The sequence below is a fragment of the Dromiciops gliroides genome, chromosome 1 (genome assembly GCF_019393635.1).
Source record: "Dromiciops gliroides isolate mDroGli1 chromosome 1, mDroGli1.pri, whole genome shotgun sequence".
NCBI classification, from domain to species: Eukaryota; Metazoa; Chordata; class Mammalia; order Microbiotheria; family Microbiotheriidae; genus Dromiciops; species Dromiciops gliroides.
The window spans coordinates 302,242,623-302,259,082 of NC_057861.1; the positions used below are offsets into that span (position 1 = coordinate 302,242,623).

General features: G+C 37.0%; 1 protein-coding gene across 3 annotated transcripts; it reads right to left on the bottom strand.

Moving 5' to 3' along the window:
- Positions 1 to 746: 746 nt before the first annotated feature.
- Positions 747 to 14,164, bottom strand: LOC122734661 (leukocyte elastase inhibitor-like). 3 transcript variants are annotated; one of them, XM_043975630.1, is made up of 7 exons: positions 14,029 to 14,164; positions 11,863 to 12,039; positions 7,490 to 7,627; positions 5,364 to 5,481; positions 3,616 to 3,758; positions 3,293 to 3,460; positions 747 to 1,264 (listed from the first exon to the last, which is right to left on the bottom strand). In XM_043975630.1, the coding sequence occupies exons 2-7, from the start codon at positions 12,028 to 12,030 to the stop codon at positions 860 to 862; spliced, it is 1,140 nt and encodes a 379-aa protein (XP_043831565.1). In that variant the 5' UTR covers positions 12,031 to 12,039; positions 14,029 to 14,164; the 3' UTR covers positions 747 to 859. The 3 variants fall into 3 exon arrangements, with proteins under 3 accessions (XP_043831565.1, XP_043831564.1, XP_043831566.1); XM_043975629.1 differs by having other exon boundaries at positions 13,976 to 14,134; XM_043975631.1 differs by lacking the exon at positions 14,029 to 14,164 and adding an exon at positions 13,479 to 13,637.
- Positions 14,165 to 16,460: the final 2,296 nt, after the last annotated feature.

Below are 16,460 nucleotides of genomic sequence, written 5' to 3' on the forward strand. Positions count from 1 at the left end.
TCTAGCTGCTATTGTCCTTGCTGCTTTTACCTGGTTCCAAACACACTTTTCTATCCCAATACTTCACCAGCACAGCTGGACATCATCCAGCCATACTTTTCCCTTCAGTCATTCATTCTCTTCTATAAAATGGCAGTGATAATGCCTATACTCCAAACCTCACTGTTCTTTTGCCATTCAAATAAGATAATGTATGTAAATCACTTTGTAAAGATGAGCACAATATTTAAATATCAATTATTGTTGTGCAATCAGGAGAGAGATGCTGATGTTTTTATTTGGAAAATGTCTCACAGATGACATTTGTACAAATGAATGATGACAAAGAGTGCATCTCTTTAGGATATTACTTCTTTCTACCTGCACACTCTACTTAATATTCTACTGACTGGTTACATGTTCTACAATATCTCCTTTCTACCCCCATACAAGTTCCTTAAGGTAGGGACTGTCGAGCTTTTGTCCTTGTGGCCCAAGTGCCCATAATGCCATGCACATAGTAGGCACCCAGTCAATATTTATTGAAATTAAATCTCCACTATCCCAACTAAAGCAAATAATTCTCTAGCTCTGATAGTTACAGAGGAGAATTGGATTCTGAGAGCCCATCCTAGACAACTACCCGATTCATTTCAACAAAACATTCACAGTTTTGGGACAAAGATAAATACAGAAATGGATATGTGTTGAATTTCCTGACTTGGATCAGCAAATAAATTGAAGTTAGGAAAGACAATGTCAAAATGTATTTCTGAATGGTAATTTTAATAGGAAAATTCAATATAGCAAATAACCCATGATTTTAAAATTCAGATATACAAATTGGGTCTTCTTTACTCAATTTGCACTTCCGGACATTTTATGGAGAAGTAAATCTACCAAAGAATAAGATGTTTCCTGAGAGATTGTGACGGATGAAAAATAGGAATGGATGGTCAGCAGTAAATTCTTCTTCAGGCCTCAACATGGCAGTCTTTGTAATGATTGCAGTGGCAGCTGCTGCCTCGGTGCCCTCTTCATTCACTTCCACAAAAGACTTGTGGATAATCTTGGAGATAAAGAGATCTCTGTTTCCTGACATTCCAGATAGATCAGCCTTACCACTGTTAAACAGATCACACAGACCCATTTGTACTAAATATGACTCGAGGTAATAGGTGTTTTCCATCTTGAATTTGGGCAGACGTACACGAACATTAATTGTATCCATATTATCATGATGTGTCCATTCTGTCAACTTCTCCATAGTGAGTTGCTTTTCAATCTGGAATTAGAAAGATGGAGAGAAGACAGAACTTTAACAACTGGATTGCATTTGTTTATGTGATAGGTGAATTGACAAAATGTTTACAATTATTATAACTTATATGAATGAACTGGTGAGAAGTCACTTCATTCTTTTCCTTCCATTTCCAATCCCACCCCCAACACTGATTCCTTTATGAGAACTATGTTCTTATCCAGCAGGTTGGCTGGGTATGACAGAACAAAGATGAATTTCCATTACAAGTAGTCCAACTGAGGGGAACTTGGTCATGTGATCTATACACTCAACTAGTATTTACTGAGCTCTTACCATGTCCAAATTCCTGTACTTGTGGTTATAAAGCCTATGTTCACAGAATTAGTGTTTCAAGTTAGAAGGCTCCTTAGAAATCACCCAGTCCAAAGCCTCATTTTAAATATAAGGAAATGGAATTCTAAAGCTATAGCTAACTTCTTGTATATATTGATTGCCTTCCCAGTAAGAAAATGTTACTTAAGAATAGCAACCACTGGGGCAGCTAGGTGGCATAATTGATTAGAGCACCAACCCTGGATTCAGGAGGACCTGAGTTCAAATCCAACCTCAGACACTTAACACTTACTAGCTTTGTTACCCTGGGCAAGTCACTTAACCCCAATTGACCACCTCCCCCCCCAAAAAAAAAGGATAGCAACCATTTTATTTTTCTCTATATCCCTAGGGCTTGAGCACAGTCCCTAGCACAAAGTAAATGCTCAATAAATGATTGCTGATTGTTGATTGATTGTTCAAGGAGACATGCTAGCTAGGAGCAAAACTAGGTTCTGGGATACCAATTTCATTGATTTTTGTTCCATACCAGGCCTCAGGCCTGATCTGTGGAGGAATAAACTTAAAGGAATGGAAGAATCTTCTTCCTCTGCTTATCACTGAGTTCAATCCCATGGCTTGTCAGCTAAAAAATATCATGTATGGAAAAGGCTCTCCAAATCCAGAAAAAAAAAAGAAGAAAGAAAGAAACTGTGGAATATGGTCGCTGATTGGACCATACTTTCTCTTTTGTTTTTGATGCTGTTGTTTTTCTTTTTGGAGGTTTTTCCTTCTTGCTCTGATTCTTTTTGTATAACATGACTAATGCAGAAATATGTTTAATGTTATATATCAGATTGCTGTCTACGGGAGGGGGAGGGGGGAATAAGGGAGAAAAATTTGAAATTGGAAATCTTATCTAAACAAAGGTTGAAAACTTAAATAAATAATTTTTTAAAAAAATATCATGTAATGGCTTGAACTTTGCCAGAGGAAAAAATAACCATTATCTTCATTGACATCACCCCACTTTGAAACATATTTTTTCCTCTTTCTTTGTTTTTCTGTTCGCCTAAATTCAGAGTGTATTGTAGCTGTGTCTCTGTCTCTGTCTCACTGTATGAAGTTCTAATGACAAAAATTTCAAAATCAATAAATGAAACTGAGCCAATTTGCTTTAGGCTCCTTCCAAAACCATAAAGCTTAAATGTGTCAACTTAAAAGTAAATCTGTAAGCACAGCTCAAGAGCCTTTGCATTATTGGACAGATCTTATAGACAAGCTTCCCTTATTGGGTAGCTCTGATAGCAACTTCAAGTGAGTTATGAATAAGAGTAAATATGTTCATAGGGCAGCTAGGTGGCATAGTAGATAGAGCACCCAGCTTGGAATCAGGAAGATTCATCTTTGTGAGTTCAAATCTGGGCAAGTGTGACCCATGGCAAGTCACTTAACCATGTTTGCCTCAGTTTCCTCATCTGTAAAATGAGTTAGAAAAGAAAATGGCAAACTACTCCAGGATCTTTCTCAAGAAAATCTGAAATGGGGTCATGAAGAGTCAGACACAACTGAAAAATGACTAAACAACAACAACAAAAAACATGTTCATGGAGTCTCATTGATTTTACTTATAGTGTGAAGAAATCTGCTTTTTGCCCTACAACCCAGAGTTTAGTGCTATGTGAAAAATCACCATGTCCAAAGAAAGATTATTGACATCCAAAGTGTCTAAGGTACCTCTTGCAGGCCAGTAGAATCATCCTCAATATCATTTGGCAGCAGAATGATCATGCTCAGGTCTCTGTCCTTGTAAGGAAGTTCTAGTACTCGACACTTGAGAGCCTCGATGTAACCATAGCGCAGTTTCTTTTTCTGATACATCATTTTCACGGATTTTTTTTCTCTCTGAACATTCAGAAACATATAAAAAAGACAACCCAGAATAACATATGAAGAATTTTTTTGAAAGCACGCACACACACACACACACACACACACACACACACACATACACACATTATCCTTCGTAAAAAAAAATGCTATTTATTATACTCCCTCACCTTGTTTAATCTAAATGGAGCGTCTGTAGTATGTGCTTCATCAAATTTTTCTTCCCAATTTCCTTTAAAATAGATGGCATTCACCAGCACAAGTTTAGTCAGGCTGTCTACTATACCTGAAGCCAACAGCTCTGGAATTTTACCTGAAAAGTGAGTGAGGTGATTTATTAATTCATATATAAAAGCATCAAATTTAAACTAATCAAAACTGTAATATAACCAAATTGAGCAATACTTGACTTTTGACTTTTAACATGTGTGAACCAATCCCATACAGTCATGAAGAGCACTACATTAGAAAAGCCGTGTCTAGAATGCTTACACACTAACTCAGAAATTGTGCTATACAACTAAGTATGATGCATAAACCACAAAGAAAGGAAGTCACATGCAACACAAATCCATAGGCAACAGGATAGGACAAGCAAGTCCAAGTGGCTCTAGACATTTGTCCATTAACAATGGACCTGACACTACAGGTGGCAATTATTCATTTAAATAAAATCATTTCTTGACAGAGTTCTGGTTGATTTTTTTTTTGGTGTTTTTTTTGTTTTGTTTTGTTTTGTTTGTGGGGCAGTGAGGGTTAAGTGACTTGTCCACAGTCACACAGCTAGTAAGTGTCAAGTATCTGAGGCCGGATTTCAACTCAGGTCCTTCTGAACCCAGGACTGGTCCTTCATCCACTGTGCCACCTAACTGCCCTGACAGAGTCCTTTTAAGTCACTAGTCAATCACCTCTTCATGTATATGAAATAGAATACTGAGAATCTGAAAGGCTTTTATATTACCTCCACAAAGGTAATTTTTTTCCTACACAAACACAGTATATGGTCAGGGAGTGATAGTAATTCTAAAGAATTTTTATGATATATTTTAGGCATTTATACTCCTGGTAAAATCTGGGTATTTGTGGAGATGTGCTGTTTCTTTCTGGAGTCTACAATCCCATTGAGGGCACCAGGAAAGCAATATTATAAATCAATACAGATTCTGAAAAAGTCAATACATACACACTACTTAGACACAAGAAGACCCATAATATTCATACTGATGAGTTACAAAAAAAGTTACCTTACGTGTTTTAAAGTCATTTGAAGCCACACTAGCTAGAATGTTCTCAAAAACTTGATTCTTATAACTCAACATCTAATCCTGGTCTTGATCCTAAAGATTATATATTGTGAAGGAAAAATATCATTTATTTAATCTCACCAAATGATCTGGTCTGATTACAGCCAAAAGAGAATATGATTAAATTTATTACCTTTCATCTTTGACCCTAAAATATGGTTTACAGGATCCTAATATCATAAATGAGAGCTCAAAAGGGCTTTACAAAATACTGAATCCTATTCCCTTATTTTACAGATGAATAAAACAGAGGCTTAAAAATCATGGGAAAAAAAAATGTTAAGTGACATGACCTACTAGTGTCTGAGACAAGATTCCAATCCAAGTCTTCTTGAATCCAAATCTAGTTCCATCATTGGAAATTAATAAGATAAACAGGCACATTGCAGATGTCATGGACATGTAAATGACTCCTCCTAAGGAGGCTGAGAAATAAGTCTTGTCTTCTTCTGTTTGACAGGCATTAGTTGAAGAACAGAGATGGAAGACTTAGGATAAGGAAAAATAATAAAATGGTAACAGGGATGAAAGAATACCTGTATTTATGCTACTGAATTGTATATACAGAATATACAAATAGATTTTGTTCCTTTTTCTACCCAGAGCACTCTTACCTTCTGTTTGCTCTTTGACCCACTGGTTAATCTTCTGCCTTGCATCTTCTGAAGCATGCCGAAAGTCCACAGTAGCCAACTCAGCCCCATACAATTTCTGGGTAGAATTCAAGAATTCCTACAAAAGAGAAAGATTAAATACAGGAATTGGAGCATTTATAAAACACTCCCAAAGAATGAGGAAGGCAGAGAACTCTATTCCCAGAGGTCCATAATATTCTGACACAGATAACTCTTGTGCTTGTCTCTAGTGCTACATACAATTCATCAAAAGAGAGAAAAATACAGGAACTCTTCTTAAAAGAATTTATCATTATCAGCTCTTCACAGTGAAAATTATAGAGAGTGTTTACATTCAATGAATCTGCCCCAAGGAACATTGACAATGGCTTGAGCAAAATATCAAAACATCTTAGTAGCTGTCATTCTATCTTTGAAATCTGTGAATTTAACTCTCACTAAAAGGATTGATTTCAATTGATCTCCATATGTTGATCTCAATATATTTTTATTGTATAACATTTATCTGAAGTTCTTCAAAGAAAATCTCCCATTTATTAAAGTGTGAAAAAATAATAGTCCTTATTGAGCTCACTTACCAGTATTAAACCATATAGTAATTAAATAATAATCCTGAAAACTATCATTTGCATATATTTTATGATATTTCAGAACAAGGATCATGTCAGTTATACACACACACTAACATATTTGCATATGTGCGAGTCTGTGTACAGTGTCCCAAAAGTTTGAGTGTAATTTAAAACACTATATTATACTATAACTTACAAAGTATAAAAGCTTCAAATTTACCCCCAAATTGAAAAGTTTAATTATTTAACACTGAAAATATTTTTCTTATAAAATTCAACATAACCACCAACTTGCTCTATGCATCAATCTAGTTAATTTGTTTAACTTTACAAACAAAACAAAACCAAAAAGCACTTTCATCAGCTGCTACTCTGTAACTGAAAGGACTGCATTTGGAACCTAGCCTTGAGACCATCCAAACGATAAAATTTTGATGCACACACAACAGTTTTGACCCCAAGTCTAATGGAGATAGATCAGGTCAACCAACACGGTCAAGCAAGAGAACTGCTTTTATCAATCTTGTCTGATATGAGAGAGTGACAGTCATCCTGAAACGGTCAGACATGGCACACATAATAACAAGGTACACTGTCTTGTTAAAATTTTAAAATGTGGGGCAGCTAGGTGGCGCAGTGGATAGAGCACCAGTCCTGGATTCAGGAGGACCTGAGTTCAAATCCACCCTCAGACACTTGACCCTTACTAGCTGTGTGACCCTGGGCAACTCACTTAACCCCAGTTGCCTCACTAAAAAAACAAAACAAAAAAAAATTTTTTAAAATATATTATTCAAAATTCACAAATCCTAAATGTGTAAAAGAAATTTAAACAGTTAAAGTTTCACATATATATATGTGTGTGTGTACACAGTTAAAGTTTCACATATATATATATATGTACACAGAATAAAATGATTATTAATAACCAATGATTTGGGGAGATCCAGAAGACCCCCTTTTTCTAAAGCGCTCATTTCAAAAGTTCAACCTCTGACTGGATTAATTTTCTTAACAATCTTGTTCAGATCCCACCAAGGTGTGGAAGCCCATTGTGTTCTTCTGAGATTTGGGTGGAGATAAAGTCTTTGAATAGATTGTTCCAATTTAGAAGTAAATGACATAATCAAAGCTCATTAGAATAGGTCCAGGAACATCCCTCTTCCAAGGAGCTATAAGCCATGAGCCACCATGAAGGTCTTTGGCATTTGAGAATTCCACTGACCTCTTTTATGAATAGCATGCTTGTCATATTAATAAAATGAATAAAATACCAAGAAACTATGTCTCCAGAACTTTTTAAATGTCACACATACACACATGCTCACATTCAAACTCCTTTGTCCCCTCAATATCTGCAAACATAATGCATTGCATGTAATAAGTTCTAGATAAATTTTTCTTGGTTGGATGGTAACACTAATCCATTCTGTTGTAGGACCTTTTAAGTTTTTCTAATGGACATCTAGATTAGAAAATGCTGGGAGGAAATTGGAAGTTTTCTCTTCATATATGCCCCCCAAATATACTTACCGAAAGGAAATTGTATGTGTTCTCTCCAAATAATCGGTTTGCAAGCTTCAGGATGTAAGAAGTTCCACTTTTGTTGATACTAGTGTTTAAGCTCTGAAATCTTGAATGAATTTCATCAACTTCATCGAAATGAAAGGTCTGAATTGTTTAGAAAAAAATTAAAGGAATTAAAAAATATATTTTATGAATAGGAAATCTATTTCTGCTTTTACCAAGTTAATTTACTCTATTTTTAATCATTTTTATCTTTCTGAAACTCCATTTTATGCATTTTCACTAGAAATCAATCTTAGAAATATGAAAAATGATAGTGAAAAAGTACACTGATAGTGGAAGCCAGGTGGCACAGTGGATAAAGCACCAGTCCTGGATTCAGGAGGACCTGAGTTCAAATCTGTCCTCAGACACTTGACACTTATTAGCTGTGTTGACCCTGGGCAAGTTGCTTAACCCTCATTGCCCTGCAAAAACAAACAAACAAAAGTACATTGATAGAAAACTGAATAATTATAACACAAGACAATGTTTTCGCAATTTCCATAAATTTCCACAAATGCGTGCAAAATATATTTTTAAAAACCACTCCTTCTCCTTGTGTTTTCTTTACAGGATGATATAATTACATGAATAAAATCAGAATTCTTTACTACTTGTATGCTAACAACTTTTACTTTCCCACACATGTGGTTAAGTATCAGACTTATTATCACTCCATAGAGACATACATATATAGATACAGTATTACATACAATTATTTTTACTGAGAGATTGTATACAATCAGGACTAATATCAAGACCTGCTGGGAGAATTGGGTTTCTTAAGGCTCCACTGACTAACAATGAGATATGAGGGTTCAAAGCAGATATGAAAATTATGGTGATTGTTGTAGATGAGATAGACCAGAAAAGAATAGAATCAGAAACCTTGCTGGAAAAGGGGAAGGAAGAGTTGGGGCAGCTAGGTGGTGCAGTGGATAGAGCACCGGCCCTGGAGTCAGGAGGACCTGAGTTCAAATGCAGCCTCAGACACTTAACACTTACTAGCTGTATGACCCTGGGCAAGTCACTTAACCCCAATTTCCTCACATAAAAAGAAAGAAAGAGAAAGAAAGGAAGGAAGAAACAAAGGAAGAAACAAAGAAATATATGGAAAATGGGAAGAGTGAGGGCCTCAGGGAAAAGAACCTTAAGAAATTACAAGGAAACCAAGGGAGACAAAGGGGAACAGCAACTTGATACCATTGTGAGAAGCCTGGCCACTTCAAGAGGGAGTGCTCTGAGCCATAGAAGAAAAGAAAGATAGCTTTCCCCCAAGGCTACAGATTTCACTGATGGTATTTTTGGTAGATACAGGAGCCTTTAGATCTTTCTTAATTTACCCTCCCAGTGGAGCTAGATTATCACAAGGACAATTGAGAGTCCACAGGGTTAAGGGTGAGGGGTTTTGAGGTTCCTATCTTTGAGGAGATGAAAGTGAAAGCTGGGGAAAAGGAATATATAGTCAGAATGTTGCTGATCCCTGAGGCAGGAAGTAATTTGTATGGTAGAGACCTAACCAATTGGAATTAATTGTAGAGGTCCATGAATCAAAAATTTCCATTAAAATGGCTGTATTGACAAAAGAAGAAGAGAGGGAAATTGATCATGTAGCCTGGATTGGAGAAGGGATGAAGAGGTTGCTGGAGTGTAAATTACTCAGAATTTGAATTAAGCCCCTGGAATGTGGATTCCCTACTATCCATTCAGCATTGAGCTGCTGACCACAAGAGAAGAAGGAGTGAGTATGATTGATTAATTTCAAGTTTGTTCAAAGAGTTCTTAAGGAACACCAGAATTTTGTAATAGGCAGATTAATGAAGAGAATCCCCTGGGTCTATCCTTAAAAGTAAATAGGGCTTTTAGTGAAATATTGGCCAAACTGCCACTTTGCCAGTTTCAGATGGTTTAAGTATGTTGAGAAGGTATGAGGAAGTTTGATTTTGTTTTAAGTAAGAAGGAGGAATGAATGGTTAGGAAGCTGTTTGCTGGCCTACATGGTCTGAAGTGCCGTGATTAATAAGACTTATTGTTTTGATCAAGTATTTATGATTGGTAAAAGAAAAGTGTGTCCTGTTTGCATTGACAGTGTGAACAGAAATATGAGAGTAAATAGTTGGGAATTTTTGAGAAAGAAAGAAAGCAGGAAAGAAAAGAAAGAAAGCAAAAGGAAAGAAAAGAAAGCAGGAGGAAAAAGAAAGAAAGAAAGGAAAGCCCCCCTTCCCCTTTATCACTTGGCAGTTTTCTGCAGTGGGGAAGGAGAGAGCCAACTGATAAACATCTAGTGCCTAAGCTTTTGATCTGTCTTAAAATCTTTCTGTAGTGGAGAAGCTTAAAACCAGGAATTATTTGTAATGCGTAAAAGTTTCAAGGGAAATTTTTTTTTCTCTAATCATTGAACCTCAATGCCTAAGCACAGTTTTTGGCTTTGGAATACAGGATAGCCATCAAACTATTTGCTGGGGCTAGAAATGTCTCAGGGTAAAAGGTTGAGGCATATTCAATTTAGTAGAGCCTTCTTTGAGATCTGTTGCATTGCAAGTGGTCAGGAAATATGCTTTTGATGTGCACAAAGACTGTTCATCATCCCGTGCATGGGGTCACCCATTCTCATGACAATGAAATAAATCTGTCTCTGCTTGACTTGGTGGCCTCCTCAGATTATTTGGATAAACTGAGGCAAATTGTTGCAAACACCAACTACACTGCCAGTATATGTGAAATAGGGTTTGAATCCAGATTTTCTGGACTCTAAGGACAGCCTTTTTGCCACTGTGCCAAATGCTCTCCTTTAAAATATAAAGGATAGGGAGGGGGCAGCTAGGTAGCACAGAGGATAGAGCACCAGCCCTGTATTCAGGAAGACCTGAGTTCAAATCTGCTCTCAGACACTTGACACTTACTAGCTGTGTGACCCTGTGCAAGTTATTTAACCCTCATTGCCATGCAAAAAAAAAAAGGGCATATGTATGTATGTGTGTGTGTGTGTGTGTGTGTGTGTGTGTGTATATATATATAGAGAGAGAGATGTATGTATATAGATATATATGTATATAGATATAGATGTTAGATAGATAGATACATGGTATCATAATCCCATAAAAGTAAAAACCTTTTATAACATGTAAGGAGAAAATGAATTATTTTTAAAATTATTAGCTCTAAAAAGGGCAGGATGGTTTTGAATAAGTAAAATCTCTGCCTCATAAACTTCTGCCCAAGCTGAGCTAATGAATCTATTTAGGCTATTTGCAAGAATACAAAAAAACCTCAGATCATTAATGGTTTTCTTGCCAGCAAGCTAAGAGTTTCATTTTTTTCTTTCTATTTAAATAATCTATTATCTTTCCTAAGTCTTGTTAAAGATGGAGCTCACATGTAGTTGTAATTTTCTCATAAAGGAAGAAAAAAACAATAAAATGATCTTGTTTATGACTTAGTATGTTGTATTATAAAAGATGCTTCTGCTTTGGTGGTGGTGGTATTAGTATTAGTAGCAGTAGCAATGGCAGTAGCAGTAATGAATACTTACAAATTTATATGTGCTTTACAGTTACACAGACTTTTATATGCATTAATTTGAACCACAGAACAATGCTGAGGTAAGTAATATAAATATTAATATGCCATTTTATATAGAAGTAAACTGAACCTCATATTGGTTAGGTGACTTTCCCAAAGTCTTGCAGCTAACAAGGACTTGGACCTGGATTTTCTAACAACTCCAAGTTCAATGATCTTTCCACTGGAAAAGAGTAAAATCAATGATAGGTTTGAGAACATCACCATCTCATAGGTCAGGAGAAATCTCACAAAGTCACTAGTTCATTTCCAGTGACTACAGTCAGAACTATACTCTAATCATCCCAGAAATACAGTTAGCTACCATTTTAAAGAAAATTTTCCATCATCATCCTCTTGGTGGAATGTTTCCATTTCTTGTAATAGTGGTGGCCTGAAAGTCCTTTCTATTGTCTAACCTAAACCATGAAGTTTGATCATTTGTGTGTATGTGTGTGTACATGCCTGCCAGAGCCTACTATGTAAGATGTCTACTGTAACAGTATATGTTACATTGCCATTTCATCACCTGCAAAGCCCATGGAAACTTATCCCATGTCAATACATTTCTGCTAGTTATCAAATATAAATTAACATTTCAAAGAGGTTGCTTTTTCAATAAATTTGACTTACTAATTAAGTTACATATATTAGAATATAATTTAACTTTTAACAACTCACTGAAAATTGAAAAATTAGTATTAGGTAGTACATACAGCACTGTATTCTCTCTTTTTTTTTTGTATGCATATTAATAGGAAATACTTTTTCCTGACCTTAGACAACTGTGCCGCAGTGTTACCCCTGGCTCCCACAAGTACCATGGCCAGAGCTGTTGAAATGCTAAATGGAGAAATGAAGATGTTTTCTTTTGGTTGGGTTTCAACCAACTCCTTGAAGAGCTCAACAGCAAAACGGGTATTCGCCACACTCAGCTGTTCCATGGTTTAAGACTACAACAAAAAATAACATCCAGTAACATGTCTTAGGGGCGTACAAACCAACCTGATGTTAGTATTTTCCCCAATTTCTCAGCCTGTTCTGACTGGACTATAGAATCACAAAATCACACCTGAAGCAAGGGAGGGAATTAAACCATTTTATTTTTTTAAAAAATTAATTAAATGATTTTAGGCCTTTCTGCCTTCTCCCTAATATGTAAAATGCAATTTCTTGGAAAAAAACTGGGTAGCCTAACCCAAGACTAACGTTCAGTAGAAACCCAATGTCAGGCTCTACTTTACTAAAGATGTGACAATATTCTTTTCTCTAACTGGATTAGTTGCACACAGGTAGATAGATCTGTAGTACCTCTACCATAAGTTCTATCAATGAAAAGTCACATGTACTGTAGTTATCTAAGTCAAACTTCCTACCAGACTGCAAGATCCATGAGCTTAGGGGCCATGCTTCAATTAAACAGGCATTTATAAAGTGCTTACTATTTTCAGAGCATTTTGCTATGTGCTGGGGATACAGAGGGATAGGAAAGGAGCTAGACCAGTGATTTCAGTAGTATAAGGGAAAAAAGTATCCGGGAAACCCTCTCTACCAAAACAAATGTACCTTCTGTCTACAGCCCTGAGGATAGGAGAAGGGAAGAGGAGGGAGGAGAATTGTAAGTACTACTACCACTACTGATACAGACTTTTAGTGCTAGGAAGTATTTGAGGTTTGCAAAGCACTTTACAGATAATATCTCCTTTGATCTGGAAGGTAAATTGCTAAGATTACCCCCTTTTTCCAGATGAGAAAATTGAGGCAAATAAGGACTCATTTGAACTCAGACCTCCCATGTCCCAGAGTCAGTATACATCAGAGGCAAAGCAAAATCAAGACATCCACATATTTGGAGCTCTCTCAGTGCCTCTTCTCACACAGTAGCTGGTCTGCAAATGTTTCCTGGATTGTCATTGCACTTGGCACACCTCAGGATCCACACAGATTTTTTTTTTAATGTACTTTTATCAGTTAACAAAAACTTATCGTTTCTTCCTCCTTCACCCAACTGAAAAACACTTGTGATATTCTTGGTCAAACAAAACAAATTCCCTCATTGGCCAAGCCCTACCCCAAAGGCCCCCCAAAAGTAGGGTACTAATTTCTGAGCACTAACATTTAGGAGCAAAGTACTTTAGGGTTCTACACCTATACGTATTGCATTTGCCCCAACTTTGCAAAAAAAAAAAAAAAGAAAATGAACAAGTTGATTCAAAAACCAGGAAGAACTGATTCCTATTGGTTCCAAGGTAAAGCTGCAAAGAGGGAGGGCTGAAAAGAACTTATAGTCCATCAACAGTTTGAGGTCCCCGGGCTCTTCCAGAGTGATTCCCCTCGCTACTCTCCACCCCAGACATAGATCAGGATCCCAAACATAGAGACTAAAACTCACTGATCTGTAACTGAATTTCCTCGTTGGAAAAAACAGCAGTTTCTGAGGTTTCCTCCGTCTCCCTTCTCTCCCAGCTAGGAGCGTGAACCTCTTGAGGCTTATAAGCGTTTCTAAAGTTCTAGAGTTTCACTCCCTCCTCTTGGGTCCCGGAGAATCACCCCCTAGCCCAGCTTCCTGCCTGTAAGAGCATCTCGGAATCCTCCTGGGCTGTGAGCCCAAGGTAGGAGGGACCACGGCCCCGCCCAGAGACTCCCGCAATTGGGTTGCGGGCTTGGTGCTCAGTACTGGGGGCGGGGGGGGGGGGATTCCTGCTTCTTGCTTCCTTGCCAATCTCTGCCTCCTCAGCCCCGCTTGCTGCTCATTCTGTGCACTTGATTGTGTGTGGATGCCTATAGGCAAGTCCTTTCCTGAACTGTGGGAGCGGTCCCTGGACTGGGCAGTTCTTTCCAGAAGGTGGGGACCCTGGCGGCTTTCCGGAATGGAGTGGTCTTCCCTACCTTGCAACTGCTAAGTCACGTCAGAAGTCCGGCTCCAGAAGGGGTGCTCTTACCGGGTCAGGATCTGGAAAGAGGAAACTGGATGAGACTTTCACCTTTCAGGCAAGAAGACAAGGAGATAGCTCCTGAGACTAAGCCAGCCCAGCTGTGGTTGGTGCCTTCTATAGTGAGGAAGGCTTAACCAGAAGGGGTGGGTCCAGAGATGCTGGTGCCTGGGGGGCGGAAATACCGGTGTGAAAAAATAGGGTGTGTTCTCCCTTTTGTGGGTAGGGAAAAAATCAGGGAAGTATGATAAAGCAACTCTTCCTCTTTTAATTTTTATCCTTGCCTTAAAAAAAAATTCTTTCCCATAGCCAGCAGTTTATTAGTCACCTAGATCAATCAAGCAATTGAACCACTTGCTAAATAAATTAATAAATATACTATAAGCGATTATGTGGAAGTGACTACAAATAGGAAAAATTTGAAATATGTCATTGCAAGAAAAGTTGACTGGAAAATAGATTGAGGAGAAGTAATTTAAGAATTATTGGACTCCCTAAAAACTATGATAAAAAAAGGGCCTGGACATAATTTAAAAAAAATAAACATTTGTATTTATAGTTTTGAGTTCCAATTTTTAACCCTCCTTCCCTCCCTCCCCTTCCTTTCCTTGAGGTTTTAAATGATCAGATATGGATTATACATGTGTGATTCTATAAAACATTACTATATTAATAATTTTGTACAAGAAAACAAAAAAAGGAAAAAAATTAAAATAAGTGAAAAATAGCATGCTTCAATCTGTTTTCCATCAATATCAATTCTTTCTTTGGAGTTGGATAGTATGTATCATGAATAGTGCTTTGGGATTGTCTTGGATCATTGTATTGTTGAGAATAGTTAAATCATCCATCAAACAATATTGCTGTCTCTGTGCACAATGTTCTCTTGGTTCTGCTCACTTCCAGTTCATACAAGTCTTTCCAGGTCTTTCTGAAATCATCCTGCTTGTAATTTCTAATAGCACAATAGTATTACATCACCATCATATACTGCAGCTTGTTTAGCCATTCCCCAGTTGATTGGCATTCCTTTAATTTCCAATATATTCATGTATAATGGATCCATGGTTTTTATCAGTGATCACTCCCTCTGCTGATACTCACTGAAAATTCCATGACTTCTCATCTTAAAGATATGGACCATTAATAGTTAATCTCTCACTTTTTCTTTTTTTTTTCTTTTGAGTCTTCTTGTACAAAATGACTAATATGGAAATGTTTAACATAATTACATACCTTTATCTGATTGCTTACTATTTCAGGAAGGGGGAGGGGAGGGAGGAAGGGAAAGACAGAATTTGGAACTCAAAACTTTAAATGAAAATGTTTTTAAAATTGAAAAAAAAAGAAGAGATGGGATAACTACTGAGCTTGTGTGGAAAGGTGATAATGGAAAACAAAAAAAGGGTAGAACCAATCATTTTGTTTCATTGGTCATTATTTACAGATTTTTCTCTCTTTCCTCATTTGTTAACTAGAGAAATTGAGTTTCATTCTTGACAAAATTCTAGAACAGACTAAAAAAAAGGATGGATTGTGAGCACTTGAAAAAAAAAGTTACTCTCTAATTCATGTATGGATCAATCATTAAACCTACCAAATAATTACTGTGGACAAGTATATGTTTTGCTGACATGAAGTAAACAGAAGACCCTGAATACATAATCAGAAATCTAGACTTGAATAAGGGTTTTTTTTAATTATTCAGAATTTTGCCCAGGTTACATGTAAAAAAAAAAAAGAAAATTACATGTAAAAAAAAATCACATTGATTTTTTTAAGCTTTGTGTTCCAAACTTACTTCCTCCCTCTCTCCTCAACCCTCCCTAAGAAATCAAGTAATTCCATATAAGTCATACACGTGCAGTCACACAAAACATCTTCAAGTAGTCAGGTTGTGAAAAAAACAGACAAAATAACTTTAGAAAGAGGAACTAACAAATGAAATTGTACTTCAATCTTTATTCAGATACCATCAGTTCTTTCTCTGTTGTTGGTTTGCTTTTTTCATACATTCTTCTGATAGCATCCTACTCATCATTTATTTCACAGTTACTATTGCTAACTGTATTACCCTTCATCCTATTCCCTCCACTTGATATTTACTCTATTTTCTACCTTCTTTCACCTGATCCCTCCTCAAAAGTGTTCTTTTTACTGCCCCCTCTGCCAATCTGCCTCCCTTCCTTCACCTCTCTCCCCCTTATACCCTTCCCCTCCCACTTTCCCTCAGGGCAAAATATATTACTATATCCACTTGAGTGTGTATGTTATTCCCTCTTTGAGTCAATTCTGATGAGAGTAAGGCTCACTCACTCCCCCAGTCCTTCCCCATCTTCCCTCCCACTCCATAAGCTTTTTCTTGTTCCTTTTATGTGAGCTACTTTACCCCCTTCCACCTCTCCCTTTCCTTTTCATCCAGGGCATTCCTCTTACCCCTT